The 14,576-nt window shown below is 39.2% G+C and overlaps 1 protein-coding gene across 2 annotated transcripts in view; it reads left to right on the top strand.

The window, feature by feature from the left end:
* Positions 1-1,336: 1,336 nt before the first annotated feature.
* Positions 1,337-14,576, top strand: part of PIGU (phosphatidylinositol glycan anchor biosynthesis class U) — a 90,459-nt gene continuing 77,219 nt past the window's right edge. For both annotated transcript variants that reach the window (XM_080814123.1, XM_080814124.1), the window contains exons 1-2: positions 1,337-1,576; positions 11,472-11,536. In XM_080814123.1, the coding sequence (XP_080670249.1) occupies positions 1,447-1,576; positions 11,472-11,536 (195 nt within the window). In that variant the 5' untranslated portion in view covers positions 1,337-1,446. The remainder of the gene's footprint in view (positions 1,577-11,471; positions 11,537-14,576) is intronic.

A 14,576-nucleotide genomic window follows, 5' to 3' on the forward strand; every position in this document is an offset into this window, starting at 1 on the left:
AAGCAGGCTCCCTGCTGAGCAGAGAGCCTGATGTGGGGCTCCATCCCAGGACCCTGAGATCATGACCTGAGCTGAAGGCAGAGGCTTTACCCACTGAGCCACCCAGGCGCCCCCTTCTATATTTTATTTGATATTAATTATTATAGCTAACACTTAAGCACTCACAATAAGCACTTTTCATACATTAATTAAGTGGTGTGTTACTTAATGCTTATCAATGAGCTCTCCAAAGTCCAAAACTCTGATTTGTAGTGCTTATTAATTTCTGTGTGTAAACACTCTCCTTGGGGAGGGTTTTAAAGCTACCAACCTGAAGTTCCTGAACACCAGTTTGGGAACTAAGTGGCAGTAGCACACCATTATACAATATGTGCCACAGTAATATACTAGTGATAAGTAACCTCGAGAGCACAAATAAAAAATGTAATAAAATAATTAAGAAGTAATGAGTTTTGAGTATTTACTACCTTGTTTTAGTATTTTAAGTCTATATAATTTAATTCTTGATAATTATGTTAAAAAGCAACTGGCAAAATTTCTAAGCATTCCTTAATTGGTTCTAGCGAGTCCATAGGGACCCGCGGGCTAACAATCAGCATATTTTTCAGATGAAGGACCTGAGGCACTGAACACAGAAAAGTTAAGCAACTCGTTCAAGGCTGCAGAGCAAATAAACCTATCTACTACTCCAAAATGTATCTTCAGAACCCAATATAGTGCCTGGCATATAGGTGGTGTTCATTAAACAATTGTAGAATACATAAGTGAATACATATTTAATATTCTTTAAAAACAAAAGGAGGGGCGCCTGGATGGCCCAGTAGGTAATGTGTCTGTCTGCCTTCTGCTCAGGTCATGATTCCAGAGTCCTGGGATCCAGCCCCATGTCCGGCTCTCTGCTCAGTGGGAGCCTGCTTCTTCCTCTCCCTGCCACTCCCCCTGCTTACTCTCTCTCTCTCTCTCTCTCTGTCAAATAAATAAATAAAATCTTAAGAAAAAAAACAAAACTTTAAAAACATAAAAGGGAAACATCCGAACATTAAAAGCATTTACACAACTGCTCGCTTCCGCAGCACATTTACTTAAAAAAAAAAAAAAAAAGCATTTCCACAAGAGTGAAATTAACAACTCTCCAAAACTTGCTCCTTATCTCAGGAAGATAACGCCTTCTCTGGTCTACTTCCCGTCGCTCCCCGTGCTTTTACAATACACCTGCGATCTTAGGAGACGTTGCCCAACCCTATGCAGGGAGCTTGAGACGCCCCGCTCTACGTCGTCCCGCCCCATCTCGCCGCAAGGCTTCCTGGGAGCGGTAGTCCCCAGTCTGGGCGTTCCAGCGGCGGCCGCAAGGCGCGCTTGACCGCGGAACTACAGAGGGTGGCGCACAGGTCGCGAGACTTTTCCGCCTCGCGTTTCCCTCCCGCCTGCGCGCCCGCCCCAGCAATCATGGCGGCTCCCTTGGCTCTGGTGCTGGTGGTGGCCGTGACCGTGCGGGCGGCCTTGTTCCGCTCCAGTCTGGCCGAGTTCATTTCCGAACGGGTGGAGGTGGTGTCCCCACTGAGCTCTTGGAAGAGAGGTGAGGCCACTGGCTAGAGTAGGTGGCCAGGCTCCGCCTGTGCTCTCCTAGACTCAGTGAATGGGAGGCGGGGGCAGTGGCCTCAAGCTCAAGATTCTAAGGGAACTGACCGGCTCTGGCTACGTCGGAGAGGGCGGGAGGGCGGGGCCTGAGGGCGGGGCTGCCAGAGGGAGGGGTCGTGGGACTTTGGGGCGAGCTTTGGGCCGTAGGGGCAGGCACACCTGAGCTTTGGGGAGTTGAGGGGGTGTGTCCCCCACGGGTCCTGAGCAGAGGGGCGTGGTCTGAGGAAGGCTAGGTTTAAAAGAAAAGGGAATGGTGAATGGAGTGGGATTTGCGGAGGGGTTTGGGATTTGGTGAAGGATCGCATGTGGTGCTCCCGGGGATATGGTATGGTGTGTGAAGGGGGTCCCCAAGTGAGGGGAACAATCTTGCCTAAGCGAGTAGAGTGTGTGAGTGTGCTTAGACTCCTGTTCTCAGTTTGGAACTTGCAGTGCAGCATTTCTTACTGTTTCTTAAGTTCTTCCTCAGGCGCAATTTTCTACCAGCGCCTCCAAAGAGATAGAGTTTGTGCTGAAGGATCCACAGACTAGTGGGGGAGACAGTTATAATCCTTTTTGAAAAATGTTATTCCTTTGTACATCCAGTTCCTTACCTGGAGTTTCAGCTGTGAAGAAAATGCCCCTCTCCTTTTCCAGTTTCCTGAGGATGTGGGCTCTGAGCTAACTGTTGAATGTAGAATTTGGAAAGGGAGATTAGAGAAAGGAGAGTTCCAGGTAGCAGAAGGTAAACAGGATCAAGAAAATGTTGAAGAGTGTGAAATGTACAAAATGGGGTAGTAATGGGGTACGGGTTAGGGACAGAATTTAAAGATTTTTTAAAACACTTTTTTACTGAAGTACAATATACGTACAATGTAAGTATAGGGCTCAATGAATTTTTACAAACTGTTTATACTCATGTAGTCAGCATCCAGATCGAGAAACATAACATTATAGAAGTGACAGCACCCCAGAAATACTGTTTGCGTCCTTGAACTTTGTAGTTTAAAAAAATTTTTTTAAAAAAGATTATTTATTTATTTATTTATTTGACAGACAGAGATCACAAGTAGGCAGAGAGGCTGGCAGAGAGAGAGGAAGGGAAGCAGGCTCCGTGCTGAACACAGAGCCAGATGCTGGGCTGGATCCCAGGACCCCGAGATCATGACCTGAGCTGAAGGCAGAGGGTTAACCCATTGAGTCACCCAGGCGCGCCCCCCCCCCCACCAAATTCTTTTTAAAGATTTATTTATTTGACAGAGAGAAAGCGCTTACAAGCAGGCACAGGGAAAGGGAGAAGCAGTCTCCCCTCTGATCAGGGAGCCAGGTGCAGGGCTCCATTCCAGGATCCCGGAATCATGATGACCCGAAGGCAGGCACTTAACGAATGAACCACCCAGGCGCCCATTTTTAATTTTTTTTTTTAAGATTTTATTTATTTATTTGAGAGTGAGTGAGAGAGAGCATGGGCAGGGGAAAGAGCAGAGAGAGAGGGAGAAGTAGACTCCCCTCTGAGCAGGGAGCCCAACCGCAGGCCTTCCAGGACTGCAGGATCATGACCTGAGCCGAAGGCAGACGCTTAATCGACTGAGTCACCCAAGCACCCATATCCTTGAACTTTAAATGCTAGAGTTTTATCCCATAGGCATTTTTGAATGGGGGAATGCGATAATGAATGGTTGTTTTATGAATAATTCAAACTTAGGTTTCTAAGAATACTAATATTAAAGACTGTGGTAAGCCTCTTTTATCCTCCAGTTATTCTCTGTGTTAGATGGTGTTATTTCCCCCATTTTACAGATGAGGAAACTGAAATTTAGAGAAGTTAAGTAATATGCCCAGGTTTTCCAGTTGACAAATGGTAATAAAGGTAGTAGTCATTCTTCTGTGTGATGGTGAGAGCTTAGATTTGATAATCCTTGAATATAATATGTGCATATAATAATTTGTTGAACAAACTAAATTGTTTGTGTTGAAGCCACTTGGTTCCTGCTTTCTTCTAGATACCAGAAGCCCCAGGGCAATATTAGGCCCTCCTTCCTCTGTTCTCTTAGCACTTTATACATACCTCTATTGAGAACACTTCTCACTTTTTATCGTAGTTATTTGTTTATATATGGTTTCTCCACTGTACTGTGAGTTCCTTGAGGGCCAGAACTATTTTATTCATTCCTGAATCATTTGTGCCTGGCGTAGAATAATTGCATCATTACTGTTGAACAAATACTGAAGAAAAGAAAAGATGAGCTCTGGTTGCATATAGGATGGACAGGGTGAAGGATCTAAAAATGAGACGATGTAGTATGATGATTAAGAGCACAGGGTCTGCAATCTTTTTTTCTTTCTTTCTTTCTTTTTTTTTTTTTTTTTAAAGTAGGCTCCATGTCCAGTGTGGAGTCCAACACAGAGTTTGAACTCACCACCCTAAGACCAAAACCTGAGCTAAGATCAAGAGTTGGACACCTAACTACTGAGTCACCCGGGTTCCCCAGGTCTGGGATCTTTAAAAGGGTTTAAATCTTTTTTTCCTTTGCCACTTATATTGGTGTGATCCCCAACATCAGTTTTCTCATCTGTAAAACAGGAAGTTATAATATGTACCCCGTTAAATGAGATAATCCATGTTGAAGCTCTTAGCACGATATTGAAAGCCAAAATAGTTAATTCTAGGAATTTGAATTTAAATAATAGAACAGTCGTGATATTGACTGAAATAGGTGAGTCAGAAAGGACAGCAGTAAGTGTTTGATGTGTGTATGAGGTGTAGTATGATATTCAAAAGTTTAGGTCTGGAGCTTGGGGCCAGTGTCAGAGCTAGAGAGAGATTTGGTAGACACCCATCTGAATCTGATTGGGTCAGGATAATTGTTTGTACTGTTTTAAACAGGAATAGTGGGTAGAGGGATGGTACAACATCTGTAAGCATCACTTGTCTTCAGAGTATACTTTAAGATGGGATATTTTAAAAAGCAAGTGATTGAATTTAACCCTAAAAGGCAGACATTTAAACAATATTGATGTAGGAGCCCTTCTGGTTTCATATGACATTCATTCATTTCACATGAGTTTTTTGAGTGCCCAGTTGTTTGGGTGAAGGGCTGTGGATCCAAGTAGATTTTGGTTGGCAGACTGATTTTTTTTTTCCTAAGAGAAATAGAGTGCGTGCATTAGTGGAGGGGGGGGTGGGGCAGAGGGAAAGGAGAGAGAGGATCTTAAGCAGGCTCCACACCTAGTGTAGAGTTGAGCTTGCGGCTTGATCTCATGACCCTGAGATTATGACCTGACCCAAAATCAAGAATGGGATGCTTAACTGACTGGGCCACCCAGGTGCCCCTCATGGACTGATTTTTTTTTTTTAAAGATTTTATTTATTTATTTGACACAGAGAGAGATCACAAGTAGGCAGAGAGGCAGGCAGAGGGAGAGGGGGAAGCTGCTGAGCAGAGAGCTCGATGTGGGGCTCGATCCCAGGACCCTGAGATTATGACCTGAGCTGAAGGCAGAGGCTTAACCCACTGAGCCACCCAGGCGCCCTGATCTAAGCATTTTAGATATGTTTAAGAACTATTTTAATCACCACAATGGCCCTAAGCTGTAAATGGCCCTACTTGTGAATACCCTATTTTATAGATGGGAAAATGGAAGGACAGAGAGATTAAGTCACATAGTGTTTAATGTGAATAACTTGAATAACTGGCAGTCATTAGACATCACTGTTTTACCAGAGTTTACTCTATACCATCTTGTATAGTAATCTGTTGGAAATACTTTTGGAACTTTTTTTTTTTTAATCATATTTTGGTCTTTCCTCAACCTTGACCTAGTGATTAGGAATCAGTATAGGCTTACCCTTGTGAGTTCAGGGTAGATCCCAAGCTATTAACTCTTATTTAGAAACCTACCTCCAATGTAGCCATGAGGGTCAGGGTCAGGGTCAGGAAGAACACTTCTGATAGCACTACTTAAAAAAAAAAAAAATCAAACCTCTATTGTTGAAATGGAGAATTAGTAAACCACACACAATAGTGTGTTACAGAGTGAATTATTAGAAGGCAAACACTTTTGTACCCATCATTCAAATCAAGAATCAGAACTTTCCTACTTACTCCAAAAGCCTTCTATATGCCCCATCCCAGTCACAGTCCCCCCTTCATTAAGTAACTGTTATCCTGACTTTTATATTATAGTCATGACATCTTTACATTCTTTTCATTTTATTGCTCAAATGAGTGTCCCTAGGTACTACAGCTTAGTCTTGCCCCGAAACAAAAATTTTTATATATGTGTTTTAAGTCTCCCTTAACCATTAAGATCCCCATCCATGCCATCCTTTTCTTACCTGTTAAAAAACCCAGACTGTTTGACCTGTAGTTCCCTATAGTTTGTGTTTGACTGATTGTATATTCATGGTACAGTTTATCATGTTCTTGCATCCTCTGTATTTCCTGCAAGTTGGCAGCTGGATCCAGAGACTGGATACTGCTACTTTTTTTTTTTTTTTTAGCCTGTTACTTGAAATAATTTTAGAATTAGAAAACATTTGCAAAGATAGTACAGAAAGATCCATAAACCAGCTTCCTATAATGTTTACATCCTGCATAATCATGGTACAGTGTTTAAGACTAAGAGAATAACATTGTTCTGATACCACTGAACAAGCTGTAGTTGTTCAGAGTTTTCCATTTTTCCTACTGTTCTTTTTTGTTCCAGCATCTGATTCAGGATGCCATATTGTCTTTAGTGTTGTGTTTCCTCGTTCTTCTCCCATCGGTGAGAGTTCCTCAGCTTCTCCTTATCTTTTATGACCTTGACACTTCTGAAACATACTGGTCAGGTATTTTGTAGAATGTCCCCCAACTTGGGTTTATCTAATGTTTTCTCTTAGTTAGATTGAGATCACAGATTTTGGAGAAGAATCCCATTGAAGTGATGTGATCCTCTCAATGTATTGGATCGGGGGTGCATCATATTGCAAGGTCTTATTACTGGTGATGTTATCCTTAATCCCTTGGTTATGATAGTATCTGCCTGATTTCTCCATTGTAAAGTTACTCTCCCTTTTTAATCTGTAAATATTTGGGGGCTGTATGTAGGGGCTCTGTAAATATCTTGTTTCTCCTTAAGTTTTTGCCTTCTACTTTTTGCACTTATGGGTTGATCTGCCTGCACAGTCATCACTGTGGTATTCTAATGGTGACTGTTCTATTTCCCTCATTGCTTCTTCATTTATGAATTGAAATTCTTCTGCAAGAAAGAGTTGTCCCTTCTTCCATATTTATTCAGTCATTTAGTTTATATCTGTATGGATTCATAGGTATTTATTTTATTTTCTGGATTATAATCTATATTATCTTTATTTTAATGCTCAAATTGTTCCATCTTTGGCTATTGGGACACTTTCTGCAACCACAAGATGCTTTCTTTAGGCTTAGCTTTTATTTTCCATTGTTTAGTCCTAGAATGGAATGGAATGGAATGGAATGGAATGGAATGGAATAGAATGGAATGGAATGGAATAGAATGGAATGGAATGGAATAGAATGGAATGGAATGGAATGGAATGGAATGGAATGGAATGGAATGGAAGAAGTGGAATCAACGACTTCTCCGAGAAGCCCTGGTTTCTTTTGTGGGAGAATGTTACTTAGAAAGCAAGAGCTGGATGCTAGGTGTGTTCATTACTATGGGAATGACACTGTATCTTGGACCTTTTGGACTAGAAATATAAGGATACCACTTCTTTTGAACAAGCTGAATGCATGTCCTTCTTGACATTATGGGAAGCTCAAAGACGTTTGTCTTATGCTAGATGATATGCTTTTATGATCACCCATAGGAAGAGTATATCAAGGTAACTAAGACTTTTTGCTTCATGGGATTTATCAGTTAAGAGTTGAGACACTTTATTGGGGTGCCTGGCTGGCTCAGTCAGTAGTAGAACATGAGAACTCTTGATCTTGGGGTTGTAAGTTCAAGCCCCATGTTGGGTGTAGAGATTACTTAAAATAAAATCTTAAAAAGTTGAGACACTTCATTAAAAAGAAACACCTTATATTTTAGAATAGTTGGCAATAATTAGTTTTTGTGGTCAACTATTCTGAAATATTAGTTGTTGAATAAGAATCCCATGAAGCAGAAAGTTTATTCAATTTCGCTGCACTTTTCACAGGTGTTATTTTACAGGTACTTTAAGAAGAATAGCTTAAAGTTATGGGTTCTTTGTGTTGTTGTTGTTGTTTATTACGTTTTTTTCCCCAAACAGACATTTTATGAAACCTATTTTAAAATTTTCCCAATAAAATATTATCGGGACATTGTTATATATGTTAGAATTGGGGGGCTCTGGTTGTTCTTTTATACATGAGTACATTCACTTTTATATTCTAGAGGGTTTTATTACTCTATAACTCAGATGTTCCCAATGTACCATGGACCATGGCAAAGTTTTCAATCATGTGCACCAAAATAAGGACATAATGAAAAGTTTATCATAAAGATCAATGTATTCAGGCAAAAATATTTTGAGTTTGTTCTCTTCCTTTAATGTTTAATTTAATGTTATAGATGGTGGTAGTAAATGGCAGGAGGTTTCTTAAAAAATGTTTTTACATGAAGTTGACTCTTCCCTCAGATCAATTAAGTAATATGAGATCATATTTATTCATCAAGATAGCAGAGCTGCATTCCAAGTACTTGCCAGAGAACACATTAACAAATTTGCAGGTGTACAATATCCAGCAAAAGCATATCTGAGAGAAGTTACATTTTAGACAATTGCTTGAAAAGTATACAATCTGTTCTTCTAGCTACATACTGAAGAATCTATTCCCTCTCGATTAAACCAGTGGAGAGTGATGTCCCTGGACAGCATCTTGCTGGTCCCCTGTTGAGTTGCTTTTACTGCTCTGTGGTGGGATGCCTTTGGGTTAAGTGGGGATTTACCCTGTGAAGTGGCCTGATGAATCATGTCCTTGGGTCTCCAGTAAAGCTGTTAGTGAAGGGTTTAATAGTTGTGTTACACAGCAACCTCTTTATGTGGCTCCTTGGGGAAAGTTTCTTTTTGGTCCTAGTATAAGGACCAGTTATAGCTGTCTTGAGCAATGGAGTTTGTTTTATTTTACAGCCCATATGAACTGTGTAACTGATTAAGTTTCCTTCTAGGGTGGGTCCATAAAGTTTAAAGCCATAATTAAGGCCCACTCACTATAAATACATAGTTTTTTTGGAACAGTCTTTGTAACTTTGATTTTACCTATCATTGAATAGCTAATTCAATCACAGGTTTCAAAAATCAAAGGTGCAAAAGGCTATATGATTAAAAGGCACCTTTCCATACCACTTACTTAGAACCATCCAGTTGTGTTCCCTGGAAGGACCAGTTTCTTATTACATCAGTTTCTTATGCATACTTCTGAGATATTTTAGGCGTATATAAGCTCATACATTTTGCAGGTTTTTGTGTGTCTATTTTATATTTTTTCTTATCCTTCACTCAGTTTCTTTTAAAATTAATTTTCCTATTTCTTTCTAATAATTATGAAATAATGCACGTTGCTAGTGATTCAGAAAATGAAGAAAAGGTAAACCAAACATCTTCTGTAATCTTATCAGCAGAGATGATCGCTGTATTTTTTTTTTTTAAGATTTTATTTATTTGTCAGAGAGAAAGAGCACAAGCAGGAGGAGTGGCAGGCAGAGGGAAAGGGAGAAGCAGGCTCCCCACTGAGCAAGGAGACAGTTGTGGGACTCGACCTGATCCAAAGATAGACACTTAACCGACTGAGCCACTTACATTTTTAAATTTTTATTTATTTTATTTAATATCTGAATTTATGTTTATGTGGAGGCATTTCTCACTGAATACATATTTTCTCTCAATTAAATGGGTTAATGCTTATAAATATTTAAAATAAAATTCAGTCATATTGACATGCTATGTTATGTCCTGCTTTTCATTTAAGAGTATTTCATGGACATCTTTCTTTACATAAATGAGTATCTGTAAGATACTTTTTAATTTTAACTCTTAATTTTGAGATAGTTTTAGATTTTCAAAAAGTTGCAAAAATAGTACAGAGAATTCCTATTTACCCTTCCCTTAGCTTCTTCTAATGTTAACATCCTGTATAACCATAGTACACTGACCTAAACCAGAAGATTAACATTCATGAAATACTAATAACTAATCTATTATTAGAATTTTATCAGTTGGACCACTAATGTCCTTTTTATGGTCCAAGATTCAGTCCATAATCCCACACTGCATTCAGTTTTTATGTATCCTTAGTCTCTTCCAATCTGGGACACTTCCTCAGACTTTATATTTCCTTCCTTTCCTTTTCCTTCCTTCCTTCCTTCCTCCCTCCCCCCCTCCGCCTTTCTCTCTTTCTTTCTTTTGTTCTGATCTTTCAGTTCTTTCTTTCTAGAACACACACACACACACACACACACACAGGCCGAGGAGGAGGAGGAGGAGGAGGAGGAGGAGGAGGAGGAGGAGGAGGAGAAGGAAGAGGAGGAGGAGGAGGAGGAGAAAAAGGAGGAGGAGGAGGAAGGGAGGGAGGGAGGGAGGGACAGAGAATCTCAAATAGACTCACTGCTGAGCACAGAGCTGGCCTGGAGCTCCATCCCAGGACCCTGAGATCCTGACCTGAGCCAAAATCAAGAGTCAGGCTCTCAACCGACTGAGCCACCCAGGCGCCCCTTGATATTTTTAAAGAGCATTAGCCGGTTGTTTTGTCTCGATTTGGGTTTGCCTAGTGTTTTCTTATGATTAGATTGAAGTTATGCTTTTTTGGCAAGGATACTACATTTTTGGCATAAGGACCACAGAAGTGTTTTTATCCCCATCTCAGTGAATCATTTCAGGAGCTACTTGATGTTAATAGTGTGAACTGTTCAACATATTGCTGGTGATACCAACTTTGGTCACACGATTAAGGTAGTGAAGGCCAAGTTTGTCCACGTAAAATTATTTTTCCCCTTGCAAATACAGTTTCTAATCATATTTTTACTCTCTGATCTTAGTATCCCTTGACAATCTTGTCTTTCACCACTATTACTGTGGGGTCTGCCAAGTGGTGATTTTCTATTTCCATCTTTCCTTCAACATTTGATACTTAACAGATCTCTATGAGGAAGAGCTTTCTTTTCTCTTCCACTTATTTATTTATTTATTTATTTATATGACAGTACGATTTTTAACTAACATATTTCTATCTATGTATCTACACGTACACATATATACATATCATAAGTCATTTAGGTGAATATTAATGGACATTGGGAATATTAATGGACATTGGGATTATTATAGTACTTTGAGCATTGTAATGAACATACGGTTATTTCCCTAGGCTAAATTGCTGTACAAACAATCATTTCCATGTCAAAAGACACGTACTTAAAAAGTACATATTGCCCTGTAGAAAAGTTAATACCTGTGCCACTCAAGTAGCACTTGAGAGTGACCGCCCACTTCCCCACACTAGGGACAGCATTTCTCACTAGCTTCTAATTTGTTGTCATATTTTGGGGAATGGGGCAAGAGATACAAAAATAGAACACGTTTTAGAGTGGGTGGAAATCACAAGGAAATCAGAGAAAGCTCACAGTTTAACAGAAAACTTCTTCCTGAGAGTTGCCCCACCATGGAAAGGGATGCTCTGTATGGAAGAAAGTTCTGCATCATCTGAAGTGTTCAAATCAAGATTTAAAGCCACTTGCTGGGGATGAGGTAAAGGGGGTTGGACAAACTGTGAGGCCTTTCTTGTTTCTGGGAGTATCTAACACTTTGGTCTCTGGCCATCTGCATATGTCTCTGAAGTAAGAGTGAACTTGGATGTCTTACTTTTCAGTGGTTGAAGGCCTCTCACTGTTGGACTTGGGAGTGTCTCCGTATTCTGGAGCAGTATTTCATGAAGTAAGTGTTCTTGTTTTCTTTTCTGAGTACTAAGAGTAGTTTGTAGTCTTAAATACCAAAGCCTAACCTCTGTTTTGTACAAACACTTGAACAGATCTATTTTTGAAAATCATATTTAGAAACAGACCTTTTTTAGATGTCCTCTGCATAAGAAGGAGATTTCACAATAGCAGTGGAAATGATCCAGATTAAGATGGTAATTTGGGGAAGCAGATGAGACTTCTGTAGAAGTTACCATTTTTATTGGCAAATAAATTGTAAACAGTTCCCAGCCCACAAATAAGTTGTATGCTAATGGTCATGTAATTGGTTCTTTAGAACATGCTTTCCCATGAAAACTATGTCAGCAATGCTGGTTTCTTAGAAAGCCCACCAAAGCCTATTTAATCCATAACATTGATTCTTAAAATAGTGAAATCCTTCTTAGGTCACCGTCGTCCCTTGCTTGGGTTCCTGCAACTTCTTCCTGACAACTCTTTCTCCATTCGGTCTTGCTCCTTTACTCTTTATTCTGCAGCCAGACTCATCTTTCTGAAATGGGAATCTGATATTGTCAGTGTCCTGCTTCGTACCTTTGCTCACCACTGAACTCAGGATAAAACCCAAACACCCTACAGGGCATACAAAGCCATGTGGGCCCTGCTTACACGAACCACATTTCCTTCTGCTCTCCTCTCCCCATTACTGTTGGTTATAGCATTTTGAAGTAGAAGTCTTCTATTTGAATTCTTAACCCTTCAATTTTACAGTTGTCTCCCTCATACCTACTTCGAGAACAGTTGTTTCTTTTTCTTTCTTTCTTTCTTTGGTTCTTCTATCTAGTTTTTTAAAAGCGTTCAGCTTGGTTCTCATGGAGATAACAACTGGCTTTTGCATTCATATTTCATTAGTTTTTATTACTATCTAGTTGAACCACAATAATAAGAATGGCTAGCAGAAACAGGGACAATTTAAGACTCTTCATAAGCACACAAACCAGTTACTGGGAACAGATGTGTGTGGGCATATAAAAGCATAGCACACTAGCCATGAGGGCTCTGTCCAGCCGTCCGTGGGCAGTATGTTTTCTAGACAGATTAGGAACCCCCTGAGAAAGTTCTCACATATTTTCATTATGCTACAACACTATATTCTCTCTTACCTATGTGTTTTTGCTCATTTTATTGTTTCTTTATGGAAGGCTATTTATGCAGGGCTGTTTTTCCCTCTTTCTGTGGTTGGCTTTACTATTTAGATATTAGCTTAGATTTTACCTTCTTCTAAAAGCCATTCCTCGTCACCTTAGACCAGTTAGATGTTCTTCCTGAACATCTTCCAAAGCATCTTGTGCTTATCCTTTTAATGACTCATATAGTACTCTTGAAATTTCTTCTGTACTTGTTTTACATATTATATGTTCCTCAGAACAAGTACTGGTACCTTTTCATTAAGTATTCTTAGTGCCTAGCTGTATATCTACATATGTATTCCAATCCCTTCCTTCCTTCTCTCTTTTAATAAAGATTTGTTAAGTACATACCAAATGCCAGCTACCCTGCTAGGTGCTTGGGATATAAAACAGGACACAGTCCTTGGCCTCATGGTACTTATTTCTGAGAGTGACAAACAGTAAGTTAGTAAAAAGGAAGCAGATCTCAGAGCAAAGAATATTACCAGAGGTAAAGACGGTGATTTCATAGTGATAAAGGGGTTGATTCATCAAGAGAACATAACAGTCCTAATGTTTCTGCACCTAATAACAGAGTTTCGGAGTACATGAAGACTGACAGACTATAAGGAGAAATAGACAAATCCACAGAGATTTCAGTATCCCTCTCTCAAGGACTGATGTGACAAGCAGACAGAAAATCAACAAGAATGTAGAAGCCGTGAATAGGTTGTCAACCAACTTGATCTCATTGACATTTATAAAACATTCTATCCAACAGCAACAAAATACATAATCTTTTCAAGTGTATGTGGAACATCTGCAAGATAGACCATATTCTGGGTCAGACAACAAGGCCCAATATATTTAAAAGGATTGAAGTCATACGAAGTATATTCTCTGACCACAATGGAATTAAATAAAAAATTGATACCAAAAAGATGTTTGGAAAATCCCCAAATATTTGGAAACTAGGTAACATGTTCCTTAATGACTCATGGATCAAAGAAGAAATCAGAAGGAAAATTAGGCAGTATATTGTATTGAATGAAAATGAAAATATCAAAATATGTGGGATGTCACTAAGCAGTACTTGGGGGAAATGCATAGTGCTAAATGCCTATATTAGAAAAGAAAAAAGCTCTCAAATCAATGACCCCTGTTTCTACCTTAAGAAACTAGAAGAAGAAGATAAACTTACCTCAAAGTAAACAGAATAAAAGAAATAACATCTGAGTGGAAACAAATTAAACAGAAAACAGAAAAACAATAGTGAAGAACACTGAAACACAGCTGGTTCTTTGGGATGAACAGTAAAATTGATAAACATTTGGGAATGGGGATATATTCAGTATCTTGGTTGATAGTTTCATGGGTATATACATAGGTCAAAACTTATCAAATTATGTACTTTAAATATGTGAAGTTTATTTTATACTAATTATACTTCCATAAAGCTAAAGTTAAGGAAAAGTGGGATTTCAGTTAAATGATAAGTAAGTACATGTAGAAAAATAAATCTGGGTAAAGGGATAAAGAGTTATGGTCATGTGTGTGTCAGTATTTTAGGTAGTGTGTTCAAGGAAGGCACTCCAAGGAAGTAAAATCTGAATAAGTGATCTAAATGAAGCTAGCAGACCAGATAAGATGGTGCTGATTTGGGAGTGTGGTTGGCATTTGTGAGTTGGATAAATTCTTCCTTAGTCTTGCTAAGGCAGAATGAGCAAAGAGGAAAATATTAAAGACAAGGTGTGAGAAGTTAGGAGTCAGATTATATAGCACTTTTTATAGACATGGTTAAGAGTTCAGATTATCTGTCTATCTGTTTATCTATCATTTATCTATTTTTAGTATAATTATTTTTAATGTCTAGAATTTATAATATGAGGGCAA

Source organism: Martes martes (assembly GCF_963455335.1).
Source record: "Martes martes genome assembly, chromosome: 9".
NCBI lineage: Eukaryota > Metazoa > Chordata > Mammalia > Carnivora > Mustelidae > Martes > Martes martes.